Consider the following 27,701-nt stretch of genomic DNA (forward strand, 5'->3'; position numbering starts at 1 on the left):
ATATTTGGGCAATCTTATACTGTTTTTCTCAGGCCATTAGCAGGGAGCTAGATCAGAAGTGGAGCAGCTGGGATGCTGATGTTGCAGGTGGTGGGGATACCCACTACATCACAATGTCAGCAACTCCCCCTCCTTTTTATTTTTAAACTTTGTGCTATGCTACTAACTTACTCTTTTCAGATATTTCCCTATGCAAACAAAATTTCAGACATTTCTCTATACAAATAAAATCAGGATTATATTTTAAATTAATTTGTGGGGCCGGTGCTGTGGAGTAACGGGTAAACCACTGTCTGCAGTGTTGGCATCCCATATGGGCACTGATTTTAGTCCCAGCTGCTCCACTGCTAATCCAGCTCTCTGCTATGGCCTGGGAAAAGCAACAGCAGATGGCCAAGCCTTTGGGCCCCTGAACTTGTGTGGGAGACCCGGAAAATGCTCCTGGCTCCTGGCTTCAGATCGGCACAACTCTGGAGGTTGCAGCCATTTAGGGAGTGAATCAGCGGATAAAAGACCTCTCTTTTCTCCTTCTGCCTCTGCTTCTCTCTAGCTCTGTCTTTCAAATACATAAATAAATATTTTTAAATAAGCTAATTTATTTCAGGATAATTTAGCATTACTTGTTTTTAAAATTTTTTATTTTTACTTTATTTGAAAGGCAGAGAGAGACAGAGATACACAGAGTGAGATCTTTATCTGCTTATTTTCTCTCCAAAAGCCCACAACAACCAGGGCTGGGCCAGACCAAAGCTGGGAGGTCAAAACAGTCCAGATCTCGCACATGGGTGGCAGGGGTCCGAGTACTTGAGCCATTATCTGATGCCTCCCAAGAGGCATTATCAGGAAGCTGGAAGAGAAGCAGAGCAGCCAGATGGAGTTCCAGGCTCTTGCCTTCAGCCTGGCCCAATCCCAGCTGCTAAGGCCACTTGGGAGAGTGAACCAGTGGATGAAAAATTTTTGTCTCTCACTCTCTTCTCTCTCACTCTTTCAAATAAATAATTTTAAAAATATGAATATATTTATTTGAATAGCCTTGATATCTACCGACAAATTGTCTTCCAAAACAAGGCAACAACTGACACTAGTTGTGTGTGCACATCCACTCCCTTGAGCCTTTCCCAGTACTGAATATGATCACTTAGTTAAATCTCTGACAATTTGAGGGGCCAAGAACTGGAGTCTGATTGATGCTTTATTTCTGTTCCTTTGGGTATCAGTGAAGTCAGACATGTTTCCTGTTTCCTAATTTCTACTACTCTGTGAGGTGTCTGTTTTCCATTGGGATTTTCATGTTTTCTCATCACTTTTTAGGAACTCTTTATACACCATTTACATTATATAAATGCATTGCCATATATGTGGCAAAGACTGTCCCAGTATATCATTTGTGTTGTAATTTTATGCCTTGTGGATGTTAATAATTAATTACAAGGGGCTGACGCTGTGGCATAGCGGGTAAAGCCACCGCCTGCAGTGCCGGCATCCCATGTGGGCACTGGTTCAAGTTCTAGCTGCTTCACTTCCAATCCAGCTCTCTGATGATGTGGCCGGGGAAAGTAGTAGAAGATGGCCCAAGTCTTTGGGCCCCTGAGCCCATGTGGGAGACCTGGAAGACGCTCCTGATTCCTGGCTCCTGGCTTCAGAAGGCTGTAGCTCTGGCCGTTGCGTTGCGGCCAACTGGGGAGGGAACCAGCAGATGGAAGACCTCTCTCTCTCTCCCTCTCTGCCTCTCCTCTCTCTGTGTAACTCTTTCAAAAAATAAATCTTTTTTTAAAAAATAAATAACAAGAAATGCATTCTGATTATTTAAAAAATATCCTATTCCACAGTTGTAAAAGGAAGCATCCTTCATCTCTACTAGTCAAGTCCTATGCTCCCTGCCATAGTTTGGATGTGGCTTGAGTGAGTGCCCCCCAGATTCGTGTGCTGGAAGCTTGGTCTCCAGTGTGGAGCTAAGAGGTGGTGCTGCCTTTAAGAGGCGTGGCTGACAGAGGTAATTAAGTCACTGGGGGCGTCACCCCTGGAAGGAATTCAGGTAATTCTTGTGGGACCCCACTTTACTGCAGTGAAAGTGGTTGCTACAGCAAGAGCAAGGCTAGCCCCACCCATTTGCTGGCTTCCTGTCTCCAGCTGCGTGATGTCTCCCCTTCCCAAGGCTCCTGCAGTGATGTCACCTGCCACATTGTGATGCAGCCAGCGGGGGCCCTCACTGGAGGCCAAAGGGATAGAGCCACCTAATCTTGGATTTTCAGCCCCTGAAACTGTGAGCCAAATTAACCTCTTTTCTTATATTTTATGTTTGCTTGCTTGCTTGTTTGAAAGGTAGAGAGAGAGATTTCTGACTGCTAGTTCACTCTTCCAAAGGCCATAACACCTGGGGCTGGACCAGGCTGAAACCAGGAACTCAATCCAGTTCTCCCTTGTATGTTAGCAGTAAGTTGGAAGCAGAAGCGGAGCAGGGACTCAAACCCAGAAAGAAAGGAGACCTGGGCGTCCCAAGTGGTGTCTTAACCACTGTGCCCAACACCTGCCCCTAAACAAACTCCTTCAAAAGAAGTTACGAGAAGAAGAGCGCAGTAAACTACAGATACATCTAACAATATCAGATAAATCTCAAAATCGTTTTGCGGAACTAAAGATGGCAGACACCAAAGAGTACACATTTTATAATTCCATTTATTTCAAATTCTAAAATAGGCAAGGGACTGGCACTCTGGTGCAGCAGGTTAAGCCACAGCCTGTGGTGCTGGCATCCCACAAGAGAGTGGTGCCCTGAGTCCTGGCTGCTCCACTTCTGATCCAACTCCCTGCTAAACCACTTGGGAAAGCAGCAGAAGATGGACCAAATACTTGGGCCCCTGCCATCCACCTGGGAGATCCGGATAGAGTTTCTGGCTTAAGCCCGGCCCTGTTGCAGCTGTTGTGGCCATTTGGGGGTGTGAACCAATGGATGAAAGAGCGCTCTCTCCATTTCTCTCTGTAACTCTACCTTTCAAATAAATAAATCTCTTTAAATAAAATGAAACAGGCAAATTAAAATACGGTGTTGGAGCTGGGGGGCCTGTGGTTACCCATGGGGTGTTGTGTGGGGAATGACTGACACCTGGCGGGGGGGGGGGATGTGCATTGAACTGTATTTACATTTTATTTAGAAGGGGTGCATGGAGGAAGAAGGAGATGCCTTCCTTGGCAAACTCTGCTTGCAATGACAAACAAGATGGTGGTCAAATCTGAAGCGGCCAGCAAGCTTGGATAAAGGATTTTCTGGCGACTGACAAAGAACCCAGGTAACTTGCAGATCAATGTGCCCATGGCTCTGCAGAGATTTGATTTGTCTAGGACTGGTTGGCCCCTTTACATACTCCTGTCACTTTCAGGAACATCTAGCGAGCATGCAGGTGTAGACTGCTAGTGGAAAGATTATGGATTTAAAAAGCACCACTTTTATCTTTGGTGTCCTTGACTCAAATAGAAAACTGCGCCCAGGTTGAAAGAGAAGCACACGAATATTGCCTAATCTAAGGGGTCCACAGCCATTATTTCAAAAGCAAATTCTCTTGTGAGACCTGGGAGTCACGTGGCCTTCCCGACAGGGCTGACCAGACTCGCTGGACAGACTCAGTAGTCCTGGCTTTTTTGGGTCTCTGCAGAAGCAGGGACTGCTCGTACAGTCCCTCATTTGCACGGTAGGCTTCTCTTAGTCACTGGCCCCCGCCTTGATGTCACCTTTTACTTTGTGATTCTGACGCTGAACTCTGTCAGTGCTGCATGGTGGGGGCGACAGCGAGAAGCGCTCACATTCTCATTCTGAGCAGGAGCCAGCGAGCCCCAGGAATGACATCTCAAAGTCACACGCTTCTCAGGGACGCTGTGGTCACCTGGGCAGGGACTGAAGGCGAGCAGCAGGCGACGGAGACGTGGAAGGTGTTCTTTAGAGACCATCTCTCCATTTTTTCAGACGATGAGACAGTGACTCAGAGTAGAAGACTATCGGTGCAGATGCAGCTGTTCACAAATTTCTGTCTCTGGCCTGGCTAGCCTTGCCGTGGGATCCAGGCTCCTCCGTACAGCCAGCCTCTGAACTCAGCCTCCTGAGAATGAACCTACTGTCCCCCCCCCACACACACACACCTACACCAGCTCAGGCTCCTCCCCTGCCCCCTCTTCCCCCAATCCAACAACAAAATATCTGTCCTTCCTCATCGCTGCTTCTGTCCTCACAGCAACCCTATGGATTCCAGCCCTGGGTAGATCCCAAATCGGTCCCCGGTCTCCAACCAGAAGCTGCCTCCTGGCACAGCTCTCGTGTGCCGACTCCCTGAGGCCTCCTTGCTCTGCCTCTGCTTGCGCCCCTCCCGTTCTCACTCAGCAGCCAGGCTGATTCCCACTAGAGACTCCCGCTGCAGTGCTCCTCAGCGTCCCGACACGAAGCCCAGATTTCTCATCACAGCCACAACGCCCTGTCTCGCAGGTTGCAGCCTGTAGCTCTGGCCCACACAGGGGATGTGTGGGGACAAGGATCCCTAAATTGTTGGGATCAGGAGCCCTGACTGGACCCAGAGAAACACCCCCCCCTCCCCCCAGCTAGACCAGTCCGGGTTCTTGTTTCCGGGTAAGGATGTTATATTCCCTGTACCTTCCCTACATGCCCTGTAAGAATGTCACCAGATCAGTAAGCCCTGCTGCTCACTGCGGGGACAGCCAATTCACTAGAGGTGCTGGGGAGAAGCAAAGGTTTATTTCACGGAGCCAGGGGTCTTAGGGAAAGAGATCTCTGAATCCAACATGTATTCTTTCTGCTTAACAAGCCAACAAAAAGGATTTTAAAGGGAAAGGGGTAGCTGCAGAGGAAGGTTAGGAAAAATGAGTGCATGGGCCAGTGTTGTGACACAGAAGGTTAAACCTCTGCAGGTAGTGCTGGCATCCCAAAATGGGTGCCAGTTTGAGTCCTGGCCACTCCACTTCTGATCCAGCTCCCTGCTGATGTGCCTGGGAAAGCAGGAGCAGACGGTCCAAGAACTTCGTCCCCTACACCCATGTGGGAGACCTGGAAGAATCTCCTGGCTTTGGCCTGGCCCAGCCCTGACTGTTGTGGCCATTTGGAGAGTGAACCAGCAGATGGAAGATTTTCTCTCTCTCTCTCTCCCCCTTTCCCTCTCCCCCTCCCCCTCTCCCTCTCCCTCTCTCTGCCTCTCCCCCTGCCTCTCTGTAACCCTGCCTTTCAAATAAATAAATAAATCTTTTTAAAAAATGAGTCCAGTCAATTGATAATTAGGCAGATCTTCTGGAAAATTGTCAAGGTGGAGGGTTCTTTCGTTCTTTCTTTTTTAAAGATTTATTTCAAAGGCAGAGTTGCAGAAAGATAGAGACACACACATACACACACACAGAGAATCTTCTATCCACTGGTTCACTCCCCAGATGACCACAACAGCCAGGGCTGGGCCAGGCAGAAGCATGAGCCAGGAGCCCATCTGGGTCTCCCATGTGGGTGCAGGGGTCCAAGTCCTCATGCCATCTTCCACTGCTTTCCCAGGTACATTAGCAGAGAGCTGGATCATAAGTGGAACAGCCGGGACTTGAATTGGTGCCCAAATGTGGTGCCAGTGTCACAGGCAGCGGGTTAAGCTGCTGTGCTACAGAGCTAGCCATCCCCTGCACTCTCCCTCCACCCCACATGGAGCTTACCTGAGTGTAAGGTCTGCTATTGCAGTCATTTTGTAGGCTCCTGGCATTCTTGCTCAAACAATTATTCACAAGAGTAGTCACAGGTAATTCACAATATTGAGAGTCGGCTTCTGTTAAAATATGGAAAAGAAAGGGAAGATGCCTTTATTACAGTTGCAAGAATACAACCAGGAGGCTGGGGTAGAAGTGAACAGAAGAGCAGGATTTAATGAAAGGCAAACGATGGTACACTCTCAGACGACAGTGCAGGCAAGCTCGAGAGAAAACTGCCCCCACCTAAGCCGGTCATCCTTTCATAAAGGGTAGAGCAGTCTCAGGGCAGGGCCTAAATGAAAATCCGGAGGAGACGGGATTTGCAGCGGGGCTCCAGTGCACCAGGTGGTCTCGAAGGTGTGACGGCATCGGGGGCATGATGGAAAGGGAGGCTGAGCTGCACGGTGGGGAGTGGGTGTGCTAGGTTTTCAGCCACGCTGAATCCGCACCTGACCCCTCGCCTCTCCCACACCACAGCGCATGGATGAGGACTGTGTAGCCACTGGTCCCATCAGACCCCAAGGGCCAAACTGAGACTAGGGAACATCTGGAGGCTGCCCCCATGGTCATGGTCAGGTGCTGGGCACCTCCCCCAAGGCCCTCTCTAAACCCAGGTTATCCGAACCTCCTCCCAGGCAGGACACCAACTTCTGCAGGCGGAAGCAATGGGGAAAGTGGAGTCTCCAGTTCCTAAATCGAAACCCCGGCTTTTTGGCCCATCTCTGCTGCAGTTCACCCATCTGTGAAAACTGGGGTTAACACCTGAGCAGGTTCCTGTGGGAAATGAGCTTTAATGGAGCACTTAGCACAATGTTTGGCATACAGTAGGTGCTTACTAAGTCAGTGAAAGCTATTGTTTTCATTCTCAGGAACCGACACCCGAGAGCCCCCCAAGGATTCCAGGACCTGCAGCCTGGGGGCCTCCCTCTTAAGGTCCCAATGGCTGCCTACCAGGAGGTGTGCGTGTGTGGCTTCGAGGAGTTCAACCAGGCTGTGGAGCAGCACGAGGGCAAGCGCATTTTCGCCTTGTTTGTGGGTTCTAAGGACACGGAAGGGAACAGCTGGTGTCCCCTCTGCACGAAGGCTGAGCCTGTCATTCGTGAGGGCCTGAAGAGTGCCAGCCAAGAATGTGTGTTCATCTACTGCCAAGTAGGAGACAAGCCTTACTGGAGAGATCCAAATAACGACTTCAGGAAAAAACTGAACGTGACTTCGGTGCCCACGCTCCTGAAATACGGAACACCTAAAAAACTGGTGGACGCGGAGTGTCGCCAGGCCAACCTCGTGGAGATGCTCTTCTGTGAAGATTAGCATTCCATGATGGCGAGTGTGTCTTGATTTCCTCTGGTATCAAACTCGACTTGTTCTGAATTCATGTTAGCAAGAAATAAATGATATTTAAAAATCAGTGTACGCTATGAAAATACTCATGAACCTGCAAAAAAAAACTACAACTCCCTCCAGCCCCAAAAGATCACACTCCTGAGTCACTCTCAGCCCCGGCGCTGCAAGCAGCCAGGGGCATGCGACCCGCGTGCACTCGGTGAGCCGGCGGCTGCGCGCTCTCCATCATGCCGGCCCCAGGTGGAGGGGCCCCGCCGCTCCACGCGCCACCTCCGTGCGACCCTCACGGAGAGCGGAGGGCGGGGCACGCAGCCACCGCGCCCTGCCATTGGCCGCGCAGGCGGGGAGGCGGGACCTATCGCACGGCCGGCTCCGCTGTGTTGTCATTAGGCGGCGGCTAGAGGACACGGTCAAGATGGCGGCGGTCTCTGGGCTGGTGCGGAGACCCCTTCAGCAGGTAGGCAGCGGCGCGGGGCCGCCGGGAGCCCGCGCGGCCCCTGCCCGCCCCGCCACCCCTCTGACCGTCCTTCTCTTTCTCCGCCAGGTATCCGGGCTGCTGAAGAGGCGCTTTCACCGGACCGCGCCGGCGGCGCTGCAGGTAACTGGAGCGGACCGGGGCCGGGCGGCTCTTCGGGCCCTGCGGTCTGCGGACGCGCACATCCCGCGTGGGACTGGAGCCGCCTGTGTCGCCGCCGGGCGCCCGTGACGCCGGCGTGTCACTCCCGCCAGGCTGCCTGGGACCATGTGGGCACTGGGAGAAAAGAAGTTGACGCTTCTTCCTCTCTGATCCATCGCCCCTTAAGAAATTGTGCTGAATTGCACATAGCTTAATTTTGTTGAAAGTGTATAAATTAGGGACGTTAAGTGCACCCACCGCGTCGGGCAGCCCTCTCCGCTTCCCATTCCCAGTACTTTCTCATCCCGGACAGAAACTCTGTGTCCATTACATAACTCCTGGTTCCCTGTCACCTCAGTATTTTCTGTTTCTGAGTTTGCCTGTTCTAGAACTTCATATAAGTGGAATCACTTGGCCTTTCGTGTCTGGCTTATTTCACTTAGCTTATTGCCTTCGCGGTTCGTCTAGGCCCGAGCTGTGTCAGAATCGGATTCCTTTGTGAGGCTGCAGGATCTGGTCCAGAGTGTGGACATACACACACTTCACCCACTCATCCCACCACGAGGGCTGGGCTGTTTGCGCGTTTTGGCTGATGTGAATGTTGCTGCGTACAGCGTGTGCGTTGCCTTGAGTTCTTTTGGGATAAACCCCGGAGTGGAATCGCCCCTCTGCACCCACACACTCTCACTGTTTTCCTTACTAGAGGATTCTGCCATGGTGTGTGTTAAAATAATTCCTACAGCCAGATGCAGGCTGGCAGTGCCTGCTACCTACGAGTGCTCAGTTCTTAGCGTTGGATCCCCGCGTGGCTCAGAGGATTAAGCTGCCACCCGCGACGCCAGCATCACTGTTGCAGTGCTAGTTTTGAGTCCTGGCTGCTCTGCTTCCTGCCGGTATACCTGGAAAGGCAGCATAGGATGGCCCCAAGTACTTGGGCCTGAGCCACTCTTGTGGGAGAGCGAGATGAAGTTCCTGGCTCCTCACTTCAGCCTGGCCCAAACGTAGCTATTGTGGACAGTTGGGGAGTGACCCAGCGGATGGTTCCTTGTTTCCCTCTCTGTTGCTCTGCCTTTTAAATAAATAAATCTTTTTTTTTTAATCTTTTTATTTATTTATTTTTTATATTTTGACAGGCAGAGTGGACAGTGAGAGAGAGAAACAGAGAGAAAGGTCTTCCTTTTGCCGTTGGTTCACCCTCCAATGGCCGATGCGGCCAGCGCACCATGCTGATCCGATGGCAGGAGCCAGGTGCTTATCCTGGTCTCCCATGGGGTGCAGGGCCCAAGCACTTGAGCCATCCTCCACTGCACTCCCTGGCCACAGCAGAGAGCTGGCCTGGAAGAGGGGCAACCGGGACAGACTCCCGCGCCCCGACCGGGACTAGAACCCGGTGTGCCGGCGCCGCAAGGCGGAGGATTAGCCTAGTGAGCCGCGGCGCCGGCCCTAAATAAATAAATCTTAAAAAATATTTAGCATGAATTAGGTTTCCTTGATAGTACTCCAGGGGTCTTAACAAAACAACCCAGCCTGCATTTCCCCCAGGAAAGCCGCCCGTGAGCTGACCTGGCCAGTAGGTAGTTTTCTTAATCTTGGGTGCTCATCAAGGAAAGCCTGTCACATCAGCAAACTTCTCAAAGACTAGTATATATAACACAAACGCTGCTTCTAGAATTCTTTGAACTTTAAAAGAGAAGCCTGTTCCAATGTGTTTTTATGTCCCAGGCTTAGGGCAGCCTAGGTGAGTATACAGGAAGAGACTCAGTGGTGTCCTAAATAATCCTGTAGCTTACTGACTACTTTCCTGTATTTGCGACAGGTGACAGTTCGTGATGCTATCAACCAAGGTATGGATGAGGAGCTGGAAAGAGATGAGAAGGTATTTCTCCTTGGGGAAGAAGTTGCCCAGTATGACGGGGCATACAAGGTAACCAAAATATATGAAAGACGCACGCTGAGGTCACCATTTGCCCCGAGATCTACTTGAAAGTTAATGCGGTCATCTCTTGTAGGTTAGTCGAGGCCTGTGGAAGAAATACGGAGACAAGAGGATCATAGACACTCCCATCTCCGAGGTGAGCCTTCTACCAGGAAGCCGGCCTTGCAGGGCTTGTCCGTTAGTGCTCGCTCGCCTCAGTCTTACTGATGTTCACTTCCTTTGTGTTTTCCTTTATAGATGGGCTTTGCTGGAATTGCTGTGGGTGCAGCTATGGTACGTAATAGTCTCTGTGAGGCTCACCCAAAGAGATTTAACATGACGTTTTAAAAATACTGCCTCCCACTCTGCTGTTCCTTGTCTTTTAACATGCATGTTTTTGATCTCACAGGCTGGGTTGCGGCCCATTTGTGAATTTATGACCTTCAATTTCTCTATGCAAGCCATTGACCAGGTTATAAACTCAGCTGCCAAGACCTACTACATGTCGGCGGGCCTGCAGCCTGTGCCCATAGTCTTCAGGGGACCCAATGGCGCCTCAGCTGGTGTGGCTGCCCAGCACTCACAGTGCTTTGCTGCCTGGTATGGGCACTGCCCAGGCTTAAAGGTGGTCAGCCCCTGGAATTCAGAGGATGCAAAAGGACTTATAAAATCGGCCATTCGGGATAACAATCCAGGTCAGCAGAGTGAGCTGTCAGTCTCTTTTGAACAGTAAAACTAAAGTGAAATTTTTATATAGAAGGACCTTTAAGGATTCTAGTTAAGCTTAAATATATTGTATAAATGTTAAAGATTTATAGATGCAGTAAAGATAGTAAGAAATGTGTTTTTTCTTTGTCTTTGGATTTATTTGAAAGAGCTACAGAGAGGCAGAGGCAGAGAGAGAGAGAGAGAGATCCTCCATCTACTGGCTCACCCCCTAAATGGCCACAACGGCCAGAGCTGGGCCAATCCGAAGCCAGAAGCTTCTTCCAGGCCTCCCATGCCAGTGCAGGGGTCCAAGGACCTGGGCCATCTTCTGCTGCTTTCCCGGCCATAGCAGAGAACTGGACTGGAAGTGGAGCAGCCAGGTCCCGAACCAGCGCCCACATGGGATGCCAGTACTGCAGGCAGCGGCTTTACCCACTATGCCACAGCTCCAGCCCCATTGCTAGTTTTTCTTAAGACTAGGAAGAGGCCAGTTAGATATTTACTGCATACCTACAACACTGGTTTAACTTCAGTAGATAGTTATATTTAAGTACTCAGGCCATCATCCAGACTTCTGGACAAAATAGAAATACAGGGGCCGGCGCTGTGTGTGGCGTAGCAGATAAAGCGGCGGCATCCCTTATGGGCACCGGCTCGAGTCCTGGCTGCTCCACTTCTGATCCAGCTCTGCTATGGCCTGGGAAAGAAGTAGAAGATGGCCCAAGTTCTTGGGCTCCTGCACCCGCAAGGGAGACCCAGAAGAGGCTCCTGGCTCCTGGTTTCCGATCCAATGCAGTTCCGACCATTGCAGCCAATTGGGGAGTGAACCAGCGGATGGAAGACCTCTCTCTCTCTCTCTCTGCCTCTCCTTCTCTCTCTGTGTTACTCTGACTTTCCAATAAATAAACCTTTAAAAGAGAAGATAGAAATACAGCTTTCTTAAAAGCACACTGACCTTCACAGTGGATGTAATGAGTTACTTACTTTGGTTTCAATATGTATAACACTTTGCAGTGGTGGTGCTAGAGAATGAACTGATGTACGGAGTTCCTTTTGAACTTCCTGCCGAAGCTCAGTCAAAAGATTTTCTGATTCCTATCGGAAAAGCCAAAATAGAAAGACAAGGTAAGAGAACTGACACGTTTAAGCATTATTTTAAATCCAGCCCTTCTATTTATATTGGTCAAATGTCATCTAGATGTTCTTACATTTTACCCTGATTAAAAAATTACAAGAGTTCAAGTAAAGAATGTGTGATGCCCTGACTTCTCACACAGTAGCGCTTTTCTGAATTTGGGTCCAGTAGATTTGTATTTCATTTCTGAGAAGGCTGCCTCAGTCCTCAGCTCACTGAAATGAAGCTGACTTGAAGACTTGACACAAACAGGAGTGCTGCAGCATCTTTCCTTTTGACCTGACCTCTGACCTGTGGCCACTCTGTTTCAGGGACACACATAACTGTGGTTGCCCATTCGAGACCAGTGGGCCACTGTTTAGAAGCTGCAACGGTGCTTTCTAAAGAGGGAGTTGAATGTGAGGTAAGTGGACATTCACCTGTTACAGAATCAGAAAGGCTCCTTTTAAACTTGGAAGCCAGGGGTTGTACATTGGACTCAGGAATGAAGACGCTGCTTAGGGTCCCACATTCCATTTCAGGGTGCGGTGGATTTTGAGTGCCGGCTCCACTTCCCAGCCAGCTTGCTGATGATGTGCTCCCTGGGAGGAGCAGATGATGGCTGAATGCTTAGAGCAATCTCTCTTTTTTTTTTTTTTTAAGATTTTTTTATTATTTTTTTTGCAAGAGAATTACAGACAGGGAGAAGGAGAGAAAGAGAAAGGCCTTCTATCCACTGATTCACTCACCAAATGGCTGCTACAGCTAGAGCTGAGCTGATCCAAAGCTAGGAGCCACGAGCTTCTTCCATGTCTCCCATGTAGGTGCAGGGGCCCAAGGACTTGGGCCATCTTCTACTGCTTTCGCAGTCCATAGTAGTGAGCCGGAACAGAAAAGGAGCAGCCGGGGGCTGGCATTGTGGTATAGTGGATAAAGTCACTGCCTTCGATGCCAGCGTCCCATATGGGTGCCAGTTTGAGTTCCAGCTGCTCTACTTCTGATCCAGCTCCCTGGATCAGAAAGTGTCTGGAAAAGGCAGTGGAGGATGGCCCAAGTCCTTGGGCCCCTGTTCCCATGTGTGAAACTCAAAAGAAGCTCCCAGCTTCCGAAGCCAGGAGCCAGGTGCTTCTTCCTGGTCTTCCACGTGGGTGCAGGGGCCCAAACACTTGAGCCATCCTCCACTGCCCTCCCAGGCCACAGCAAAGAGCTGGACTGGAAGAGGAGCAACCAGGACTAGAACCCGGTGCTCATATGGGATGCTGGCGTTGCAGGTGGAGGATTAACCAAGTGAGCCACTGCGCCGGCCCCCCAGCACTATTTTTTAAAGATCCCTTGTATGCCTGGATTTAGCATTTTTCCACACCAAAATAAACTCATCTTTTAATTCCTCTTCTACAAACCTTTTGAAGTACCCTTGTATTTGTGATGCAGTGGCTCTATAAAGCTTATTTATTGTATTTCCTCTTTAGGTCATAAATCTGCGTACTATCAGACCAATGGACATTGAAACCATAGAAGCCAGTGTCATGAAGACAAATCATCTGGTAACAGTGGAAGGAGGCTGGCCACAGTTTGGAGTAGGAGCTGAAATTTGTGCCAGGATCATGGAAGGTATTGCAAAGAAAGTGGATCTAGAATATGGTCAAACTGTAACAAACAGTGTGTACCTGAACACGTGTTGAATAGAGAAAAAAAGCTAGGGTAGCCAAATGCCTTGAACTTTGAACTTACTGTATGGTGTTAATATTTTAAAAAACAAAACCAGGCCGGCGCCGCGGCTCAATAGGCTAATCCTCCACCTAGCGGCGCCGGCACACCGGGTTCTAGTCCCGGTCGGGGCGCCGGATTCTGTCCCGGTTGCCCCTCTTCCAGGCCAGCTCTCTGCTGTGGCCAGGGAGTGCAGTGGAGGATGGCTCAAGTGCTTGGGCCCTGCACCCCATGGGAGACCAGGAGAAGCACCTGGCTCCTGCCATCAGATCAGTGCGATGCGCCGGCTGCAGCGCGCCAGCCGTGGCGGCCATTGGAGGGTGAACCAACGGCAAAAGGAAGACCTTTCTCTCTGTCTCTCTCACTATCCACTCTGTCAAAAAAAAAAAAAAAAACAAAACAAAAAAAAAACAGAAAGTCTTTCCCAAAACAAGTATTATTTTACCTTATGCTTTTTCTTCCTGCGCAGCCATTTTTGCCAGCGTGCGAGTGCTCGGCTGCTTTTTCCTGCCCACCTCAGTTGCGTCTTCCTTCTCTCCTAGGTCCTGCATTCAATTTCCTGGATGCACCTGCTGTTCGTGTCACTGGTGCTGACGTCCCTATGCCTTATGCAAAGATTCTAGAAGACAACTCTATACCTCAGGTCAAAGACATCATATTTGCAATAAAGAAAACATTAAATATCTAATTTGGACCTGAAAATCTAGCCATTGAAATTTATTTAAAGTCCTTGCTGGTACCTGGATTGTACTGCAAGATCTCACTATTCATAAAGTAATCTCTACAGCAACATGTGTTTTTGTACTGGGAAGAAGTTTAAATATGTCTGTGTGTAGAGAATTCTCCACTGTGCTGCCCTAGACTCCTGCCTGCTTTTATCTGTTTTAGTTGCCTTGTTCTTTGAATAAACAGAAAATTTTATCCATTGTCACTAGGACTGATACAGATGTGGCAGTCTTAAAAGATATATCCAGAATATATAACTTATATGTATTAAATAAGTGTATAATCTACATTTACTGTAGGTTGTTTTGATAAGGAATAAAGAAATTCCTAACTATGACTAGTTGTGTTTTTATATGCTTGAAAAAAAAGAGTGAAGACTTAAAAGTGTATTAAGAAATTAGTGCCAAATGGAAAATAAGCTGTAACTATAAAACCACTGCCTGTTTTTATTGAGATTTTATCCAAAATAGCAAGACCAACCTCAGAATCATGGCTTGGAGCCAGTATTGTGGCACAGCAGGTTAAGTGACACTGGCGGCATCCACATCTGAACGACAGTTTGAGTCCCAGCTGCTCCAGAAGCATTTTGGTGGTACCCGCTTTTAAGTAGAAGATAGGAATGTTGGGGTGGTGGCTTGGTGCTGTGGTTGGGACATTCCACAGCATATATCAGAATGCCTGCCACCCACAGGAGAGATCCATATTGAGTTCTGGGCTCCTGGCTTCAGCCTGGCTCTGGCTCTTGCAGGTATTTGGGGAGTGAGCTAGCAGATGAAAGATCTCTGTGTGTCTCTACCTTTCAAATAAGTAAAAGTAAATGTTTTTAAAGAAGGACTGTTCGTTTTTAGGAGGGAAAATAAGAGATGAAATACACACAGGAAGGAAGGCAGCTAGCACTGTGAATCTACTGTTGCTCACCAGGGTGCCTCTGAAAGTGTGCAGTTGAAATACCTAAAGAAGTTACAGACAACACATTTTGTTGGCATGGTTTACTTTTAATAAAAAATAACAGCTGAACATTTGTCACAGATTACATGAAACTGTACACAATGACATTCTCTCTGCATAGTAACCAACACTGATGTGTGTACTTGAATTTTAAATGGATTATTTATAATCCTTTAAAGTGCAGTTTATTTAAGCAAATCATAGGATAAAGGATCTTTTTAATAAATGAGTAACATTAAAAAGATGATGTATTTGAATAAATCTTAAAAAATCAGAATTGATTTCTATAGATGCCAGATTTACTTGTCTTGTTACAATGACACAGCCCCCCGCCCCCAACCCCAAAGGTGAGGATTAAGAAGATCCTCTCTAACTGGTAAGAACTTTTTCCGATGTTAACATTTTTTTCTGTCTGTTCCAATACATTCTAACTAAACAGAACGGTGGGTCTGGAGTTGATTGAGCAGCCCTGAGTTCTAGAACCTCACTGGATTTCCTACTGGAAATCAGGAGACCCTTCCCGACTTTCCCCATGCTATCTGAGGGGAGAAGGAAGAACTCAGTTGCTTCTCTGACTTGGCAACGTAACTATGATGTGGGCTACGGTGTTAATGTCTAGGATGAAGTAAAAGTTGCAAAAACGGGAGTTCCCTAAGAAATAACCAGAAAATGGCTTTAGAGAAGTGAACTGTGAGAGGAGCTGTCTGACGGGGTGGGAGAAACTGCAAGACAAAGGCCGTTCGCTGTCCTCACTGTCTGTTTTTCTGTCCGTTTCCTTTAGTTGGTGGAAACACTGATTCCACTACTCTGCTGCCCCAAAGAGATGCCGTGAGAGGATGAGCAGGACCTGACACTGCTAGTCCAGGGGCAAGATGCTCCTTAAGGCAGCAGTGCCAGCCTGACTGGGGCATCTGCGAGACAGTGCTCAACAGCTCAGCCGCGAAGAGGGTCAGAGGGTGGGAGTGGCGGGGGAAGGACTTTCCCTCCAAGTGTAAACAGGAAGCCTCAGCCGATCCTGGGAGCACTGTGGTCACACGTTTCGGCTTTCCTCAGAGTCCCTTTCTGGAAATTCTGGATGGAACTGAGCAGGGCCCCTCGGCTCACACCGTTCACAGCCTGGGGCAAGAGCTGTGCAGGCGCCTCTGTGCCCGCTGGAGGCAAGGGAGCTGCTGGTGGTGGAGGCGGAGGTGGCGGTGGCGGTGGTGGAGGTAATGCAGATAGGCCTGTGGAGGAGAAAGGGGGAAAGGCGACAGTTAGTGCCCACCTCTCCAGCAGCTGCCGCCGAGCATGCTGCTGCTCAGTCCTGGACAGAGGGGACGTGACACACGCTGCAGGGGGGCCAAGATACTCAATGCTTGCTTTCAAAAATATCCAACAAAAGGGGCCTGATGGTTAAGACGCTGGTTAAGGTGCCTGCATCCTGTGTCAGAGTGCCTGGCTTTGATGCCCAGCCCTGGCTCCTGACCCCCAGCTTCCTGCTAATGGAGACTGGGAGGTGGTGCTGATGGCTCAAGTCATTGAGTCCCTGCTACTCGTGTGGAAGACCTGGCTTGAGTTCCTGGCTCAGCTTCAGCCCTGGTCCAGCCCTGGCCAAAGCTTTGGGCATTTGGAGAGTCAATCAATGGATGGGAGCTTGCTATCTCTATGTGTATCTATCTGCCTTTCAAATACCTGAATTTTAAAAAGAACTAGAAGCATCAAAGATGAATTATTTAAAGGCTGTTGTTTTCCTCAAATAATAGTCATGGAAGAAAAGATTGTTGACAAATAGCGCAGTTATATGAAAGCCACCCTCTGCATTAAATGAAGCTGACTCTATTTCCAAATCTGAGTCATGGTCATCCCAAAAGAAGAGTTCCACCAGCTACTTTAGTCAGGTTGCGGGCAGCTCTCCCTACTTCTGAGCCAGCAATTAAAGATAGGCATCTGTATGCAGAGTTAGGTGGCCATGAATGTCAGTTAGTCATAACGGAAGAACAGTTCTTTAGCTGCTCCAACAACCATGGTGTTTGAAGGGTGTGATGTCATATAAAATGACAAATCACTTAGGATTCTTAGCAAGGAACCAGTGTCTGCTGGGTTTTACATTCCCCAGGGCGTCTGTCTCGAATAACTATTTTCTATTAGGTTGCATTAAAGAACGTAAGATATAAATGTTGGCAACACAAGCAGGGGGCACAGGTGTCTCCCTGGCAGTGGCACCCTCAGGGAGGGAGGAGGCTTCCTCAAGCGCCATTCTTTCCTCTGCAGCCCAAGGAGGAGCACAATGGAGCTGCACTAATCGCCGTCTGCAGGAGCATCAGGAGACACTGGGATGCTGGGCCGCACTCCAGTGGGCAAGGAGAAGGGCACTGGGCAGGTATCTGCCACTTCTCTCAGTTCCCGGGCACACGTCTTTGCAACTTGAATTTGAGTGTCTGAATGGATGAGTGACAAACACTGACTGCAGAAACAACCCTGCCTTAAAGAACTCTCCTGTTTGACAATGGGTCCCCTGTGAATGTGGCAGCTCCCCAAGACTCCACCTGCCTGTTGCTGCCTGTACCCTCTCCCCCTCCTCCAGCTACACCAGGGAGACATCCACTGCTACCAGTACAGACACCTATCACCATGTGAACTGGTGGGGAGGAGCGGCTCAGGATTACAAAAAAAAAAAAAACAACACTCAAGGACATCCCTTTCACCAGGTGTGACAGGCACCAGTTAGTCTTGCAGTTCATAGAAAACCACTTACCTTCCTTTACATCTTTTACCCAAACCTAAGGCAGCTGAAAATAAAGCACCACACAAATACACACACTCATGCTGTGTAGTCTTGGAATTCTTAAATAATAGAGCAATACAAACATTAAATACAGACAAATGAGCAACATGTGATTTTCATTGGTCCTATACAATAACTATCATGAATGGAGTTCCATTATGTTCTCTGCCAGGGTGGATTGTGGGCATATGTTCCTGGCTTTAAGTCACAGGGTTATAAAGATAAAAAAGACTAAGTCTGAAGTGACCACTGAGTGAGAGAACTGGAGTGAATGAGCAAGTGACAGAAGCATCCTCTGAAGGACTTTGGGAGAGTGACCCGTGAGATTCCAGGAGGCAGGAGACCTTTGCTGAGGTCTAGGAACTTGGAGTTGGTGACTGTAGCAACCAAGAGGGTCTGGGGAAGTGAGCTTGGCCCACTTAGGGGTAAGTGGGTGCAACGCCCTTTCAGGGCGCTCCCACCCCAAAAGGCAGCACACTCTGGACTAGAATTCAAGGCCCATAAAGAGTGCTTCTCAGAAGAATCACTGCAGGGTTAAGAACCAGAAGAAGAGCTGACACTGTGGCACAGTGGGTACGGCTGCCGCCTGCAGTGCCAGCATCCCATATGGGCACCAATTAGAGTCCTGGCTACACCACTTCCAATCCAGCTCTTTGCTATGGCCTGGGAAAGCAGAAGATGGCCCAAGTCCTTGGGCCCCTGCACCAGCATGGGGGACCCAGAAGAAGCTCCTGGCTCCTGGTATCAGATCAGCGCAGTTCCAGCCATTGTAGCCATCTGCAGAGTGAACCAGCGGGATGGAAGACACACCCCCACCCACCCACCACCTCTGCTTCTCTGTAACTCTGCCTTTCAAATAGATAGATAAATCTTAAAAAAATAAAAATAAAAAATCAGAAGACAGGCTCTGAGCTGCAGCAGCCTTAGAATTTTATTAAAGACTTGGAACTGACCATCCAGAAACCAGCTACTCCTCCAGCCCAGAATTCTGGGCAGTGAGACCCAGGACTAGGGGGTGGGCTCAGGAGTACGGGCTGCCCTCTTGGCACTGAACAAAACTAGTTGAGCTCAGAGGGAACCAACTATTCACTTTGGCCTCATGGCCAACCAGACACTTGAAATTCTAGGTGCAAATGTTACCAACACAGAAATGATAAATGAAATGAGTGTTCAATTACCCTGCTCTGCTGTCACATGTACTGCATAAATAAATATGCATCCGTTAAAGAAAAATCATTGGAAAAAAAGGTCCACTGGGACTGCAGCTAGGCAACATGTTGGTAACAATGGCAAGGAGGAGAATGAGTTCCTCCCCACCAAAAGGCCTCCAATAGCCTTATCCCAGGCTATGGACAAGAGCAGACATATTCCACATTAGTGCGGATGGCTAAGGGAATACACCAGGACGGGGTGCTTGGAGCCAGCTCATCGACAATGAGACCCAGGCCAGTGCTGGTCTCTCCCGTCTCACTTTCTCCTAGACAAAAACCCTATGAACTGAAAACTCCACCCTCCCCAGGATCCTATGCACCAAACCCCGTGGGAACCTGGCAGTCCAGTGGAGGCCCTGGAAGACAGCACAGGCTGCTGCAGCGAGAGTGCAGGGTAGATCCGTGTCGGGGGTGGGACGCCATGCCAGGAGCATCCTCCGCTGCCTCCTGGAAAGGATGCCCGAGCATTCCTGTCCTCAGGCCTTTCAACAGTGGGCAGTCTATTGGTCTCTGCAGCTCCAAGCTCTTTGTGGTCCACGTAAACAGGTGGGGAGGCCAGGTGGCCTCCAGATCACACTAGAGCAACAGTAGACCTACCTCCTACCCTTGGGAGTCAGTGGAGAGCCACGAGCCCTGGCAGCGAGCAGCACCCCGGCTCTGGTGAACCACTTTCACCTTTGGCTCAGGCAGATGAGAGGCTGTACTCTTGTCTCAACTTGAGCACTAGTGAGGATGCATTAGAAAGAACTGATTTCCCCCTTCGAGGTTGTAAAAGCCAGTAAGACGTCTCCCTGTAACTGAGAACTCAGCTGCCTAACACCCTTCCCCTCCATCAGAGTCACTAAGAACCAGCACTTCTGCAGCCATGGTTTCCAAAATTAAAATATGCCAAAATGCCATGCAGTTGATGTACAGGTTTCAGCGCTGTATTTAAAAAAGTGAAGTCAGAGTGAAAATGAAGACTTGGAAGGTCATAATGAAAATGAAATGAAGATAGATGATGTCACTGGGTGCTTTTTAAAGATGCTGTGTTTCATTTAAATAGTCAGACAAGGGAACGGTCTCAGTTTGCCTTCCCACTTCATCACTGCTGTGATCAAGATGCACCGGGTCCTACTTCCCATACAGAAACAGAGCATCTTTAAAGCCAGAGAAATCAGCATAGCTTACTTTACCGAAAATTCACGTTCAAAATGGTGCATGCTCTACTGAAAACGGCAAAGAGAAAGAGAGAGAGAGAGAGAGAGAGAGAGAGGACACGAGTCATTATTCAGATTTTAGTGTCATTGAATCAAACAGTAACAGACAATAAAATATCAGTCTACATCACGTGCCGAGTAATCTCACTGCGACAGGAGGCTGTTTTGGAACAGATTCACGAAGCACACGAGAGTGGCTGTTACTGGGCCCGTGGCAGAGCAACCGAGGAGTCCCTGTCCCCGCCACATGTCCTGGTCCTGGAGCCAGTCAGGCCCTGCTTTATTCATTAGTAAGCACAGCGCTCCTCTGAGAAGAGCCATGGAGGCTCCCCTCCCCTCAGGAGCAGGCTGCATGCTGCTGTTATCAAGCAGCGCCAGTTGGTCAAGACAGAGAACACACAAGACGCGCCCCTTGTCTCCAGGACAGAGGAGCGAGAGTGCAGGCGAGGCCAGGGAGGAAACCCCCGGCAGGGTCTGAGCCCCCTTCCCGTGAGGCTCCTGGGGTCCAGGGAGGAGACCCCCCGGCAGGGTCTGAGCCCCCTTCCCGTGAGGCTCCTGGGGTCCGGAGGCTGAAGCAGCAGGTTACTGAAAGCTTAAACTCATTTAAAAAGAAAAAAACCAAGGCAAACGTTTTTGTCTTTGAAACAACTGGATCCCTGCTTAAAATCCCATAAAATTCCGGCATTCCTAAGAACCACCTCTGACCCTGCTGCCAGGAGGGACATTCCTTCCCCTGGGAGGGGCTGGACAGCGGACTGACCCCTCACAGCAAGACAGCTCCAGGGGGAACAAAGGATGCTGGGAATTCCCGCCGCCCCTTTCTGCCCTTCCCTGGATGCCCCTGGGGAGAAGCTTATCTACCCTTGGGACCTGGGCTTAAGAGTGGGGGTGACCTTTGAGAGCAGCCCCACCCTCCAGTGACCAACGCCTGTCCCTGAGATGGCTGCTGCTTTGCTTCTGTGTGGCTTTGAGAGAGGCAGTTCTTAGGGCAGGGACATCTGTTTGAGCCTAGCTCACGATTCAGACTCGGATCTCACTAGGCCAACATTCTAAACAAGTTCATCTCTTTTGCGTGCCTTAGTAAGTCTTGTTCGCCCCTAATCCATCCTTATGAAGAATGAACAAAGGGGGAAAACAGACTTACTAAGGCACAAGACAGCCAGCTGTTCAGCTCTCTGTCCCTCTCTGTGCCACAGGCTCCATGATCCCTCCTCCAGCTCCTCACCCGCGAAGCTTACCTTCCCCCATTGATTCTCACAGCCGGGCTGTCCCTCACACCCAACAAGCTTTCTCTTGGAACCCCGGTCGCAGTACTCCTAGCTCCTATCGGATAGTACTTTACTGCTTAGAAGGCCTGGCCACGGACACCACCTACCTTTACAGGCACAGTCAAGAAAATGGAGCTCTCTTCCCCAGGGGTACAGTCTGAAAGGGGCAGAGCTGGAGTCAAGCCCTGCAGTTCTGACTGCGTTCAGGGTTCTCCGGCCAGCCAGGCACAATGCTTAACAGCATGGGCCCTGGAGTGCCCTCGGAAAACAAGCAGGCCCTCAATAAATTGGGGTGAGGGACAAAGTTCAAACCCCAGCTCTCCCACCCCTCTGTTTGTGCGACCTTGAGCAAAGTATCTCAACGCTATGAGAGCTCAATTCTTCATCTGCAAGATGGAGTTGTGCAGGAATCCACTCTGACTGAGAAGGAAGGTATTCATGGGGATTAAAGAGACTGACAACAGCACTTGGAAAATAGTGCCTGGCACAAAAGAAGTCTTCAAAATATACCAGATACAATTAGCTAAAAACAACAACAGCAGTTCAGGGCCTCTGGCTTATTTTACTTTTGAAAAATGCTGTTTTGCAAACCTGGCTTAAACAAAACAATGGCAAGGCAGTGGGCCTGCCGGCTTCCAAAGGGCAGTGCAAGCACAGTCCTGGTGTGTGTGCAAATCGGGACCTTTTAAACCACACAGCTCTGCGAGCACGGAGCAGAAACGCTAGTTGGTGACATTTACCATGAGATAAGTCAGGATAAAAAATGTTGAAGTTGCTGAAAGAGTGACCTTCTTCAGCAGGAAACAGCCTTTAGCAGAGAAAAAAAAAAAAAAAAAAAGTGCAAGGAGTTCTCACTGCAAAAAATAGGGGTCCTAGCAAAAGAGCATTCAAGAATCCCAACCCACCCACAGACACAGACAGACACAGACACGGGGAAATATTCTCTCTCTCATCAGTTTGGTAAGGACCTCAAGAGGAGGCCCCAGGGGAGGGAGCTGCAGTAAGAAAAGCAAGGGGCCCCAGGCCCTGGTGCAATTTCTGGAAAAGGCTCATAAGGGCAAGACCCGTCTACATAGAAACATCCGTCACTTCTGCCCTATCTTAGAAGGACCCCACATCAAGAGCACATTTAGCCATCATAAACGCATTTGAAATTGATGCTTTGAGTGAGAAAGCAACTGCTGTGAACTGAACTTGCCTAAGCTGATCTACTGCTGTTGATCTATCACTGAGCAAACTGCCAAAAGACAGGGTCCACACTGGACGCAGTGTTTGCTTGATTAGAAGGATCTGGGAGATGGTCTTTTGGTCCTGTGCAGAGAAGGTAACCAAAACCCAGACATGGGCAGTGACTCATTCCAGGTCTCAGTAATTAAGTGTCCTGAAGGCTAAGCACCAGGGGCTTTCCCAAGTCCTTGACACAGGAACGCAGTGAAGCCTCCTATTCACCCAACAAGGCAGGCGCTGTTATTATCCTCATATACCAAGCGCATTGCCCAAGGTCCCACCAGCAAGTGGTGGCTCTCACACTTAGGTTCCCTGATGGATGAGACAGTTCTCAAGGGTTCTCTGGTTGAGCTGCGTCTGAGACGCTGCCTTTTGTAGGAATTCATGCTAGCCCTTGAAAATAAAGCATTGTCTCTCACGTCTAACAATGGCACTTCATCATCAAGCGGGAAGAAACTATCCTTGACTTAAAACCACAGAGTTGGCTTAGAAGCAAAGATGTTGGAGTAGATACAAATCGAGGAGCAAGGCAAGCAGCGGTCAAAGAGGCAGCAAGAAAAATGAGCCCGACAAGAAGTGGGTCTTCTTGTCCTCTGAGGAGGAATCTGTCTAAGCAGGGGCGGCCCAGCCAGAGAGGCCAAGAGTCCTGCCCTCAGCCCGCACAGGCCATGGAGGCACGGCAAGCCTATGTGGACCCATCCATGAAGATCTCCCTGGCATCTGCTGTGGGGACAGCATGACACCTGCTGGGGCCTCCCCAAAGCCCGGCACACAACAACGCTCAAGCTGTTGCTTGTTTTTCAAGTGTAGACCCTTTACTTAGCGGGAACTATGGGAGCAAAAGCTACCGGAGTGGACCTCCACCTGCCTGCACCATGTCTGTCATTTGGAGGCTCCTGAGAGGTGCTGGGAATATGGCCTCAGATTATCTCAGGCCTGGTCTGTGCATCCCTGGGTCCCAAGGCCAAGTCTAGTACCTGGCAAACCAGAGGCCCTCAGTAAATGCATATGGAATGAATAAATCCACAGGGGGTCCCATTTAGGGCCGGACATGGTATTTTTTTCTGGCAGATGCTAAATGTTAGCTATTATCTGTATGAGCTGCGTTAATAAGAGATGGCCAGCAGAGGTCAGAGTATGACTCCTGGGGCTGAGTCCGTAATTTTGTCACCAAAACATTAAAGGAGATGCAGGAAAGAAGTCAGTGAGTCGCTGGGAGCCTCTCACCCCTGCCAGGCACTGTGCTTGCCCCGCCTCCCCTGCCTCTTCACCCTCATGCTCACCCTCCCCCTCGGGTGGGCACTGGCAAGTCCACAGCCCTGCCCCGGCCACCAAGCTCTTCCAGCGTCACCTCGGATTACCACATTCCTACTTCTCTTCTCTCTAAATGTTTCCTCACCCCGCGAAAGCTTGCTCCTGCACACAGCAGCTCCCATGTACAGCACAGATGAAGCAGAGAATTTCCCCCCGAAAGACTTCACAAGACTGTGAATTCATTTACAGATGAGAAAGGGCAGATGGTGGCCAGGATCACAGTGAATGCACACCATGAGGTGGTCGGAATCTGAACCCAACCCCTCGCTTTGTAATCGACAGTCTATGAATTCCAGCCACTTTCTCCAGTTCTTTTCCTATGTCCAAACGGTGTGAAATTAAGATCCCATCTTCTAACAAAACGCCTCAGTATTGTGGGGGCAGTGGGTCTTCAGAAACGTCTGATCTGTCTAACCAAGTCATCTCTGTGGAAGACAGGGTAGTCTGCTCTGTCTGGATCAATCCCTGGAGAACCTGCTGGCCAAGTGGGACAAGGGCAAGCATACCATCCCCATGAGCCAGGCACTTTGCTACTCAAAACAGGCCCTGGCTCCGAGTCCTTCTGCGGTAAGCCACCCTTCTCAGCCAGCAGGGAGAGACACCCACCAGCTGGAAGTAGATCATTCAAACCAGTTTCTTCAGGGAGTGATGTTGTGCAACAGAGGGTTAAGCCACCGCCTGGGATGCCCACATTCCACACCAGAGTGCCGGTTCCAGTGAGTGCTGGCTACGCTGTGCTTCTGACCCAGCTTCCTGCTAAAGTGCCTGACAGGCAGCAGTGATGGCCCGAGTACCTGGATTCCTGCCACCCACACAGGAGACCTGGCTGGAGTTCCTGGCTCCTGGCTTCTGACTGGCACAGCCCCAGATACTCTCAGAATTTAGGAAGTGAAACAACAAATGGAATATCTCTCCCCCAACCCTGTCACTCTGCCTTTCTAATAAATATATATATATATTTTTTTGAAGTAGTTCCTTTGTTGTTTTTTTAAGGGGTTCAGTGGGAGCGCTTGAGAGCAGCTGGTAATGCCCTTGGGAGCTCCTGGGAGCCACCTTAAGCATTAGTGGCTATGGTACTGTCAGTTCACCTATCAACCCCTGCCAAGAACTGTGTTTCCAAGAGCCAAGGGAGCCCTTCCAAACCCAGCCCTGAGACACAGAACCAGCTCCTCAGCTATCTAGAACATCTGGTTCATTTAAGAAATGAAAGGCAGTCCTGGTGTCCCAATGTGTCTTTATGGGCTAACAAAATGGTTAGGTCAGAAATGAAAGAAGGAAGTATCGTGCTACTCCACAGAATCACAGGTTATAAGTAGTCTCCACCATACCATCTTTGCACATTTTTCAAAGCAAATTCCTAGTATCTTATTCAGTTCACAAAGGATAAACAAAGACGAAGGACAGAGATATACTGATAATTGCATACATTATAGGGCAAACAGGTATCAGGAAACCAGCGACTTGGTGGCTCTCTCAGCCCCGCACCGAGGCATCTTAGTGGTTTTGCTCAGAGACAAGGCCACACTTGGCGGGGGGGGGGGGGCGGCTCCCTGCAAGGAGCACTCTGGCAGGACAGGGCTCCAAGCAGCACTGCACCTGCTTCGTTCAGTCAGGTGTGTCCCAGGACAAGCCTGATCTGCACAGACTCCACTGCAGGAGGCTTCTGAGCAGAAAGCAAGCGTGAGCCCAGGGGCAGCAAGCGGCCCTGAAACCGGTCCATTCCCTGAGAACGCAGCGCTCAGACATCTCAGCCCTCAGCTCTCCTGGGGGACACAGCGCATCTGCACTCACGCTGCTGGAGCTCCTGACACGCTCGGTCCCAGGGCACGGCAGGAAGAGAAAGGGGCCCGCTCCTCCTACTGGTGGTGAGAAGGGAGGGATGTGCCCTTACCTCATTACTTACCTGCTGTAGAGGGTGGAGTCGGCGAGGACGGGGATGTGAGAGGTGAGCTGGCCCCAGACCCTGCTAAGATAAAACCCAGAGAAACCCTTATGCGGACCAAAGGAAGATATCTGGGACTTGGCCCGAGTCAGACCCACGGCTGTCTGAGACGCTATATGTGGCTTAGCATGTGGGCCTGTGGGACAAAGTGACAAGGGATGGAAAATTCAGACTGAATCCAGCAGCCACAGGCTCCACCCTCCCCACCCCCCAGGGCTTGCTTCCTTCCCCAGGCCACGGGAGGCTCATTGCCTTGGTGGCTCCCCACAGCCTGCCCGGTATGAAACCAACTTTGCCCAGTCCATGGCTTACGCAACTGGGTGGTGACAAATGAGAGTAGCCACAAACGGCAGAGAAGTGCAGAGAACCCCTACCCCTGGCATCCGGTCAGCAATGCCCTCTCTAAGAAGTTCCATGTTATCATTAGGAACAGTTAGAGGTCAGCCAATTCAGTCTGTGGATTTCCTAGGCCTTTTCAGTAAATTCAGTGAATTCTGGAGACCTGATAATCTTGTTCTATTTCAGAGATTCCCAAGTTCTTAGTATCTCCCCACTGCAGGGAAATCCGAGAAGATATTCTCCGGCCTAATGTGGAAGGAGCCCAAAGAGCAGACAGATGGGGTCATTCCTGTCTAGCAGGCTCCAGTGGAAAACAGACAGCCTTGCGTTTAAAGTTGGGTCTGTGTTTCTTCCATGGTTTCTGTGTCTTTGGTTGCTAGAGTGTGGCCATCAGTGAAACAGCTGAGCACCAATAACCTCTGCGCTTCCTTCTAGCACTTGCGTGTGGGGAGCCTACGCATACTGCTGCACTCATGCACAGGGACAGAGTTCTGCTGTTCTCTGCATCCATTAACACTGCCCAGTTTCTGGCCAGCAGAAGCCACAACCTTTGGACTCACTACAGACTCCTGACACTGAGCCCGGGGTCCTGGGCCCTACTACAGTCTCTAAGCAGTTACCTGAGTTATTGGAGTTGTTGTACTTCATGGACTGCTCTTCATTATTTTCAATAGCAGATCGTTTCGACTTCTTTACAAATAAAAAAATAAAGGGAGGGGGAGGAGAGAAACAAAAAAGAAAAAAAAAAAAACAGTGAATCTGGAAATTAGAATAAAGACATTCGGCAGACATGCAGTTATACTAGCTACAGACAAGGTCATACGGCCTTACAACATGACCCAGTGAAGAAGCCACAGGCTGAGACTACAGAGAGAATGAAACCCAGAGTGCTGACTTCTCTGTCTCAGGCAATCATTTCTTCCAGTTACATTGTGCCACGAGCAGCCCAGTGTGTCTAGAAACTGGATGGTCCATTTCTCTGCTGACAGCACATGACTCTTTTTTAAAAGCTGCAAACCAGCCGGCGCTGCAGCTCACTAGGCTAATCCTCCACCTTGCGGTGCCGGCACACCGGGTTCTAGTCCCGGTCAGGGCACCGGATTCTGTCCCGGTTGCTCCTCTTCCAGGCCAGCTCTCTGCAATGGCCAGGGAGTGCAGTGGAGGATGGCCCAAGTCCTTGGGCCCTGCACCCCATGGGAGACCAGGAGAAGCACCTGGCTCCTGCCATCGATCAGCGCGGTGCGCCGGCCGCGGCAGCCATTGGAGGGTGAACCAATGGCAAAGGAAGACCTTTCTCTCTGTCTCTCTCTCTCTCACTGTCCACTCTGCCTGTCAAAAAAATAAAATAATAATAATAATAATAAAAATGTCCAGAAACAAAAAAATTAAAAAAAAAAAAAAACTGCAAACCACTCATCTGGAAGTTGTTTCAGCTTTCAAAGAGACACAACACAACCTCTGTCATTAAGTGGGCACCACTGGGGAGGTCACTGAGCTCAGCAAACTCTTGTGATGTCGCATCCCACGCTAAAGCACTGGTTCACATCCTGGCTGCTCTGCCTCTGATCCAGCTTCCTGCTAATGCACCGGATGTTAGGAAAATGGCACAGTTTTATCTATGGAGTGATTTACACCCTG

The 27,701-nt window shown here is 49.7% G+C and overlaps 4 protein-coding genes across 13 annotated transcripts in view; 2 read left to right on the top strand and 2 right to left on the bottom strand.

Moving 5' to 3' along the window:
• KCTD6 (potassium channel tetramerization domain containing 6) overlaps positions 1-6,627 on the bottom strand; it is a 44,068-nt gene extending 37,441 nt beyond the window's left edge. The window contains exons 1-2 of one of the 2 annotated variants that reach the window (XM_070050674.1): positions 6,347-6,627; positions 5,689-5,798 (exon numbers count right to left, since the gene is read on the bottom strand). The gene's annotated coding sequence lies outside the window, so the exon portion shown is untranslated. Of the gene's footprint in view, positions 1-5,688; positions 5,799-6,346 lie in introns of those variants that run through there. The other variant, XM_017343905.3, reaches the window with a different exon arrangement.
• Positions 6,628-6,660: 33 nt separating this feature from the next.
• On the top strand, positions 6,661-7,129 carry LOC100356809 (thioredoxin domain-containing protein 17). The gene has a single exon (XM_051851526.2). The coding sequence runs from the start codon at positions 6,661-6,663 to the stop codon at positions 7,030-7,032; it is 372 nt and encodes a 123-aa protein (XP_051707486.2). The 3' UTR covers positions 7,033-7,129.
• A 151-nt stretch (positions 7,130-7,280) lies between these two features.
• Positions 7,281-14,188, top strand: PDHB (pyruvate dehydrogenase E1 subunit beta). The gene is made up of 10 exons (XM_002713275.5): positions 7,281-7,522; positions 7,610-7,663; positions 9,498-9,605; positions 9,691-9,753; positions 9,855-9,890; positions 10,006-10,291; positions 11,319-11,429; positions 11,751-11,842; positions 12,888-13,029; positions 13,668-14,188. Exons 1-10 carry the CDS (start codon positions 7,481-7,483, stop codon positions 13,811-13,813), a joined length of 1,080 nt encoding a protein of 359 aa, XP_002713321.2. The 5' UTR covers positions 7,281-7,480; the 3' UTR covers positions 13,814-14,188.
• Positions 14,189-14,825: 637 nt separating this feature from the next.
• The window catches only part of PXK (PX domain containing serine/threonine kinase like), a 96,509-nt gene continuing 83,633 nt past the window's right edge, over positions 14,826-27,701 (bottom strand). For 2 of the 9 annotated variants that reach the window (XM_002713274.5, XM_017343903.3), the window contains 3 exons: positions 26,684-26,753; positions 25,686-25,748; positions 14,826-16,022 (listed from right to left, as the gene is read on the bottom strand). In XM_002713274.5, the coding sequence (XP_002713320.2) occupies positions 15,805-16,022; positions 25,686-25,748; positions 26,684-26,753 (351 nt within the window). In that variant the 3' untranslated portion in view covers positions 14,826-15,804. Of the gene's footprint in view, positions 16,023-17,533; positions 17,568-19,949; positions 19,983-25,685; positions 25,749-26,683; positions 26,754-27,701 lie in introns of all 9 variants that reach the window. The other 7 variants (XM_051851521.2, XM_051851520.2, XM_008260844.3 and 4 more) reach the window with 7 other exon arrangements.

The sequence above is a fragment of the Oryctolagus cuniculus genome, chromosome 10, assembly GCF_964237555.1.
Source record: "Oryctolagus cuniculus chromosome 10, mOryCun1.1, whole genome shotgun sequence".
In the NCBI taxonomy this organism is placed as follows: domain Eukaryota; kingdom Metazoa; phylum Chordata; class Mammalia; order Lagomorpha; family Leporidae; genus Oryctolagus; species Oryctolagus cuniculus.

Excerpts from the sequence above, each read along its gene's own strand:
- LOC100356809 (XM_051851526.2), top strand. The coding sequence starts at position 6,661 with ATGGCTGCCTACCAGGAGGTGTGCGTGTGTGGCTTCGAGGAGTTCAAC.
- PDHB (XM_002713275.5), top strand. The coding sequence starts at position 7,481 with ATGGCGGCGGTCTCTGGGCTGGTGCGGAGACCCCTTCAGCAG. Across the intron at positions 7,664-9,497 it reads CCGCGCCGGCGGCGCTGCAG|GTGACAGTTCGTGATGCTAT; the intron begins GTAACTGGAGCG and ends TATTTGCGACAG. Across the intron at positions 9,754-9,854 it reads TAGACACTCCCATCTCCGAG|ATGGGCTTTGCTGGAATTGC; the intron begins GTGAGCCTTCTA and ends TTTCCTTTATAG.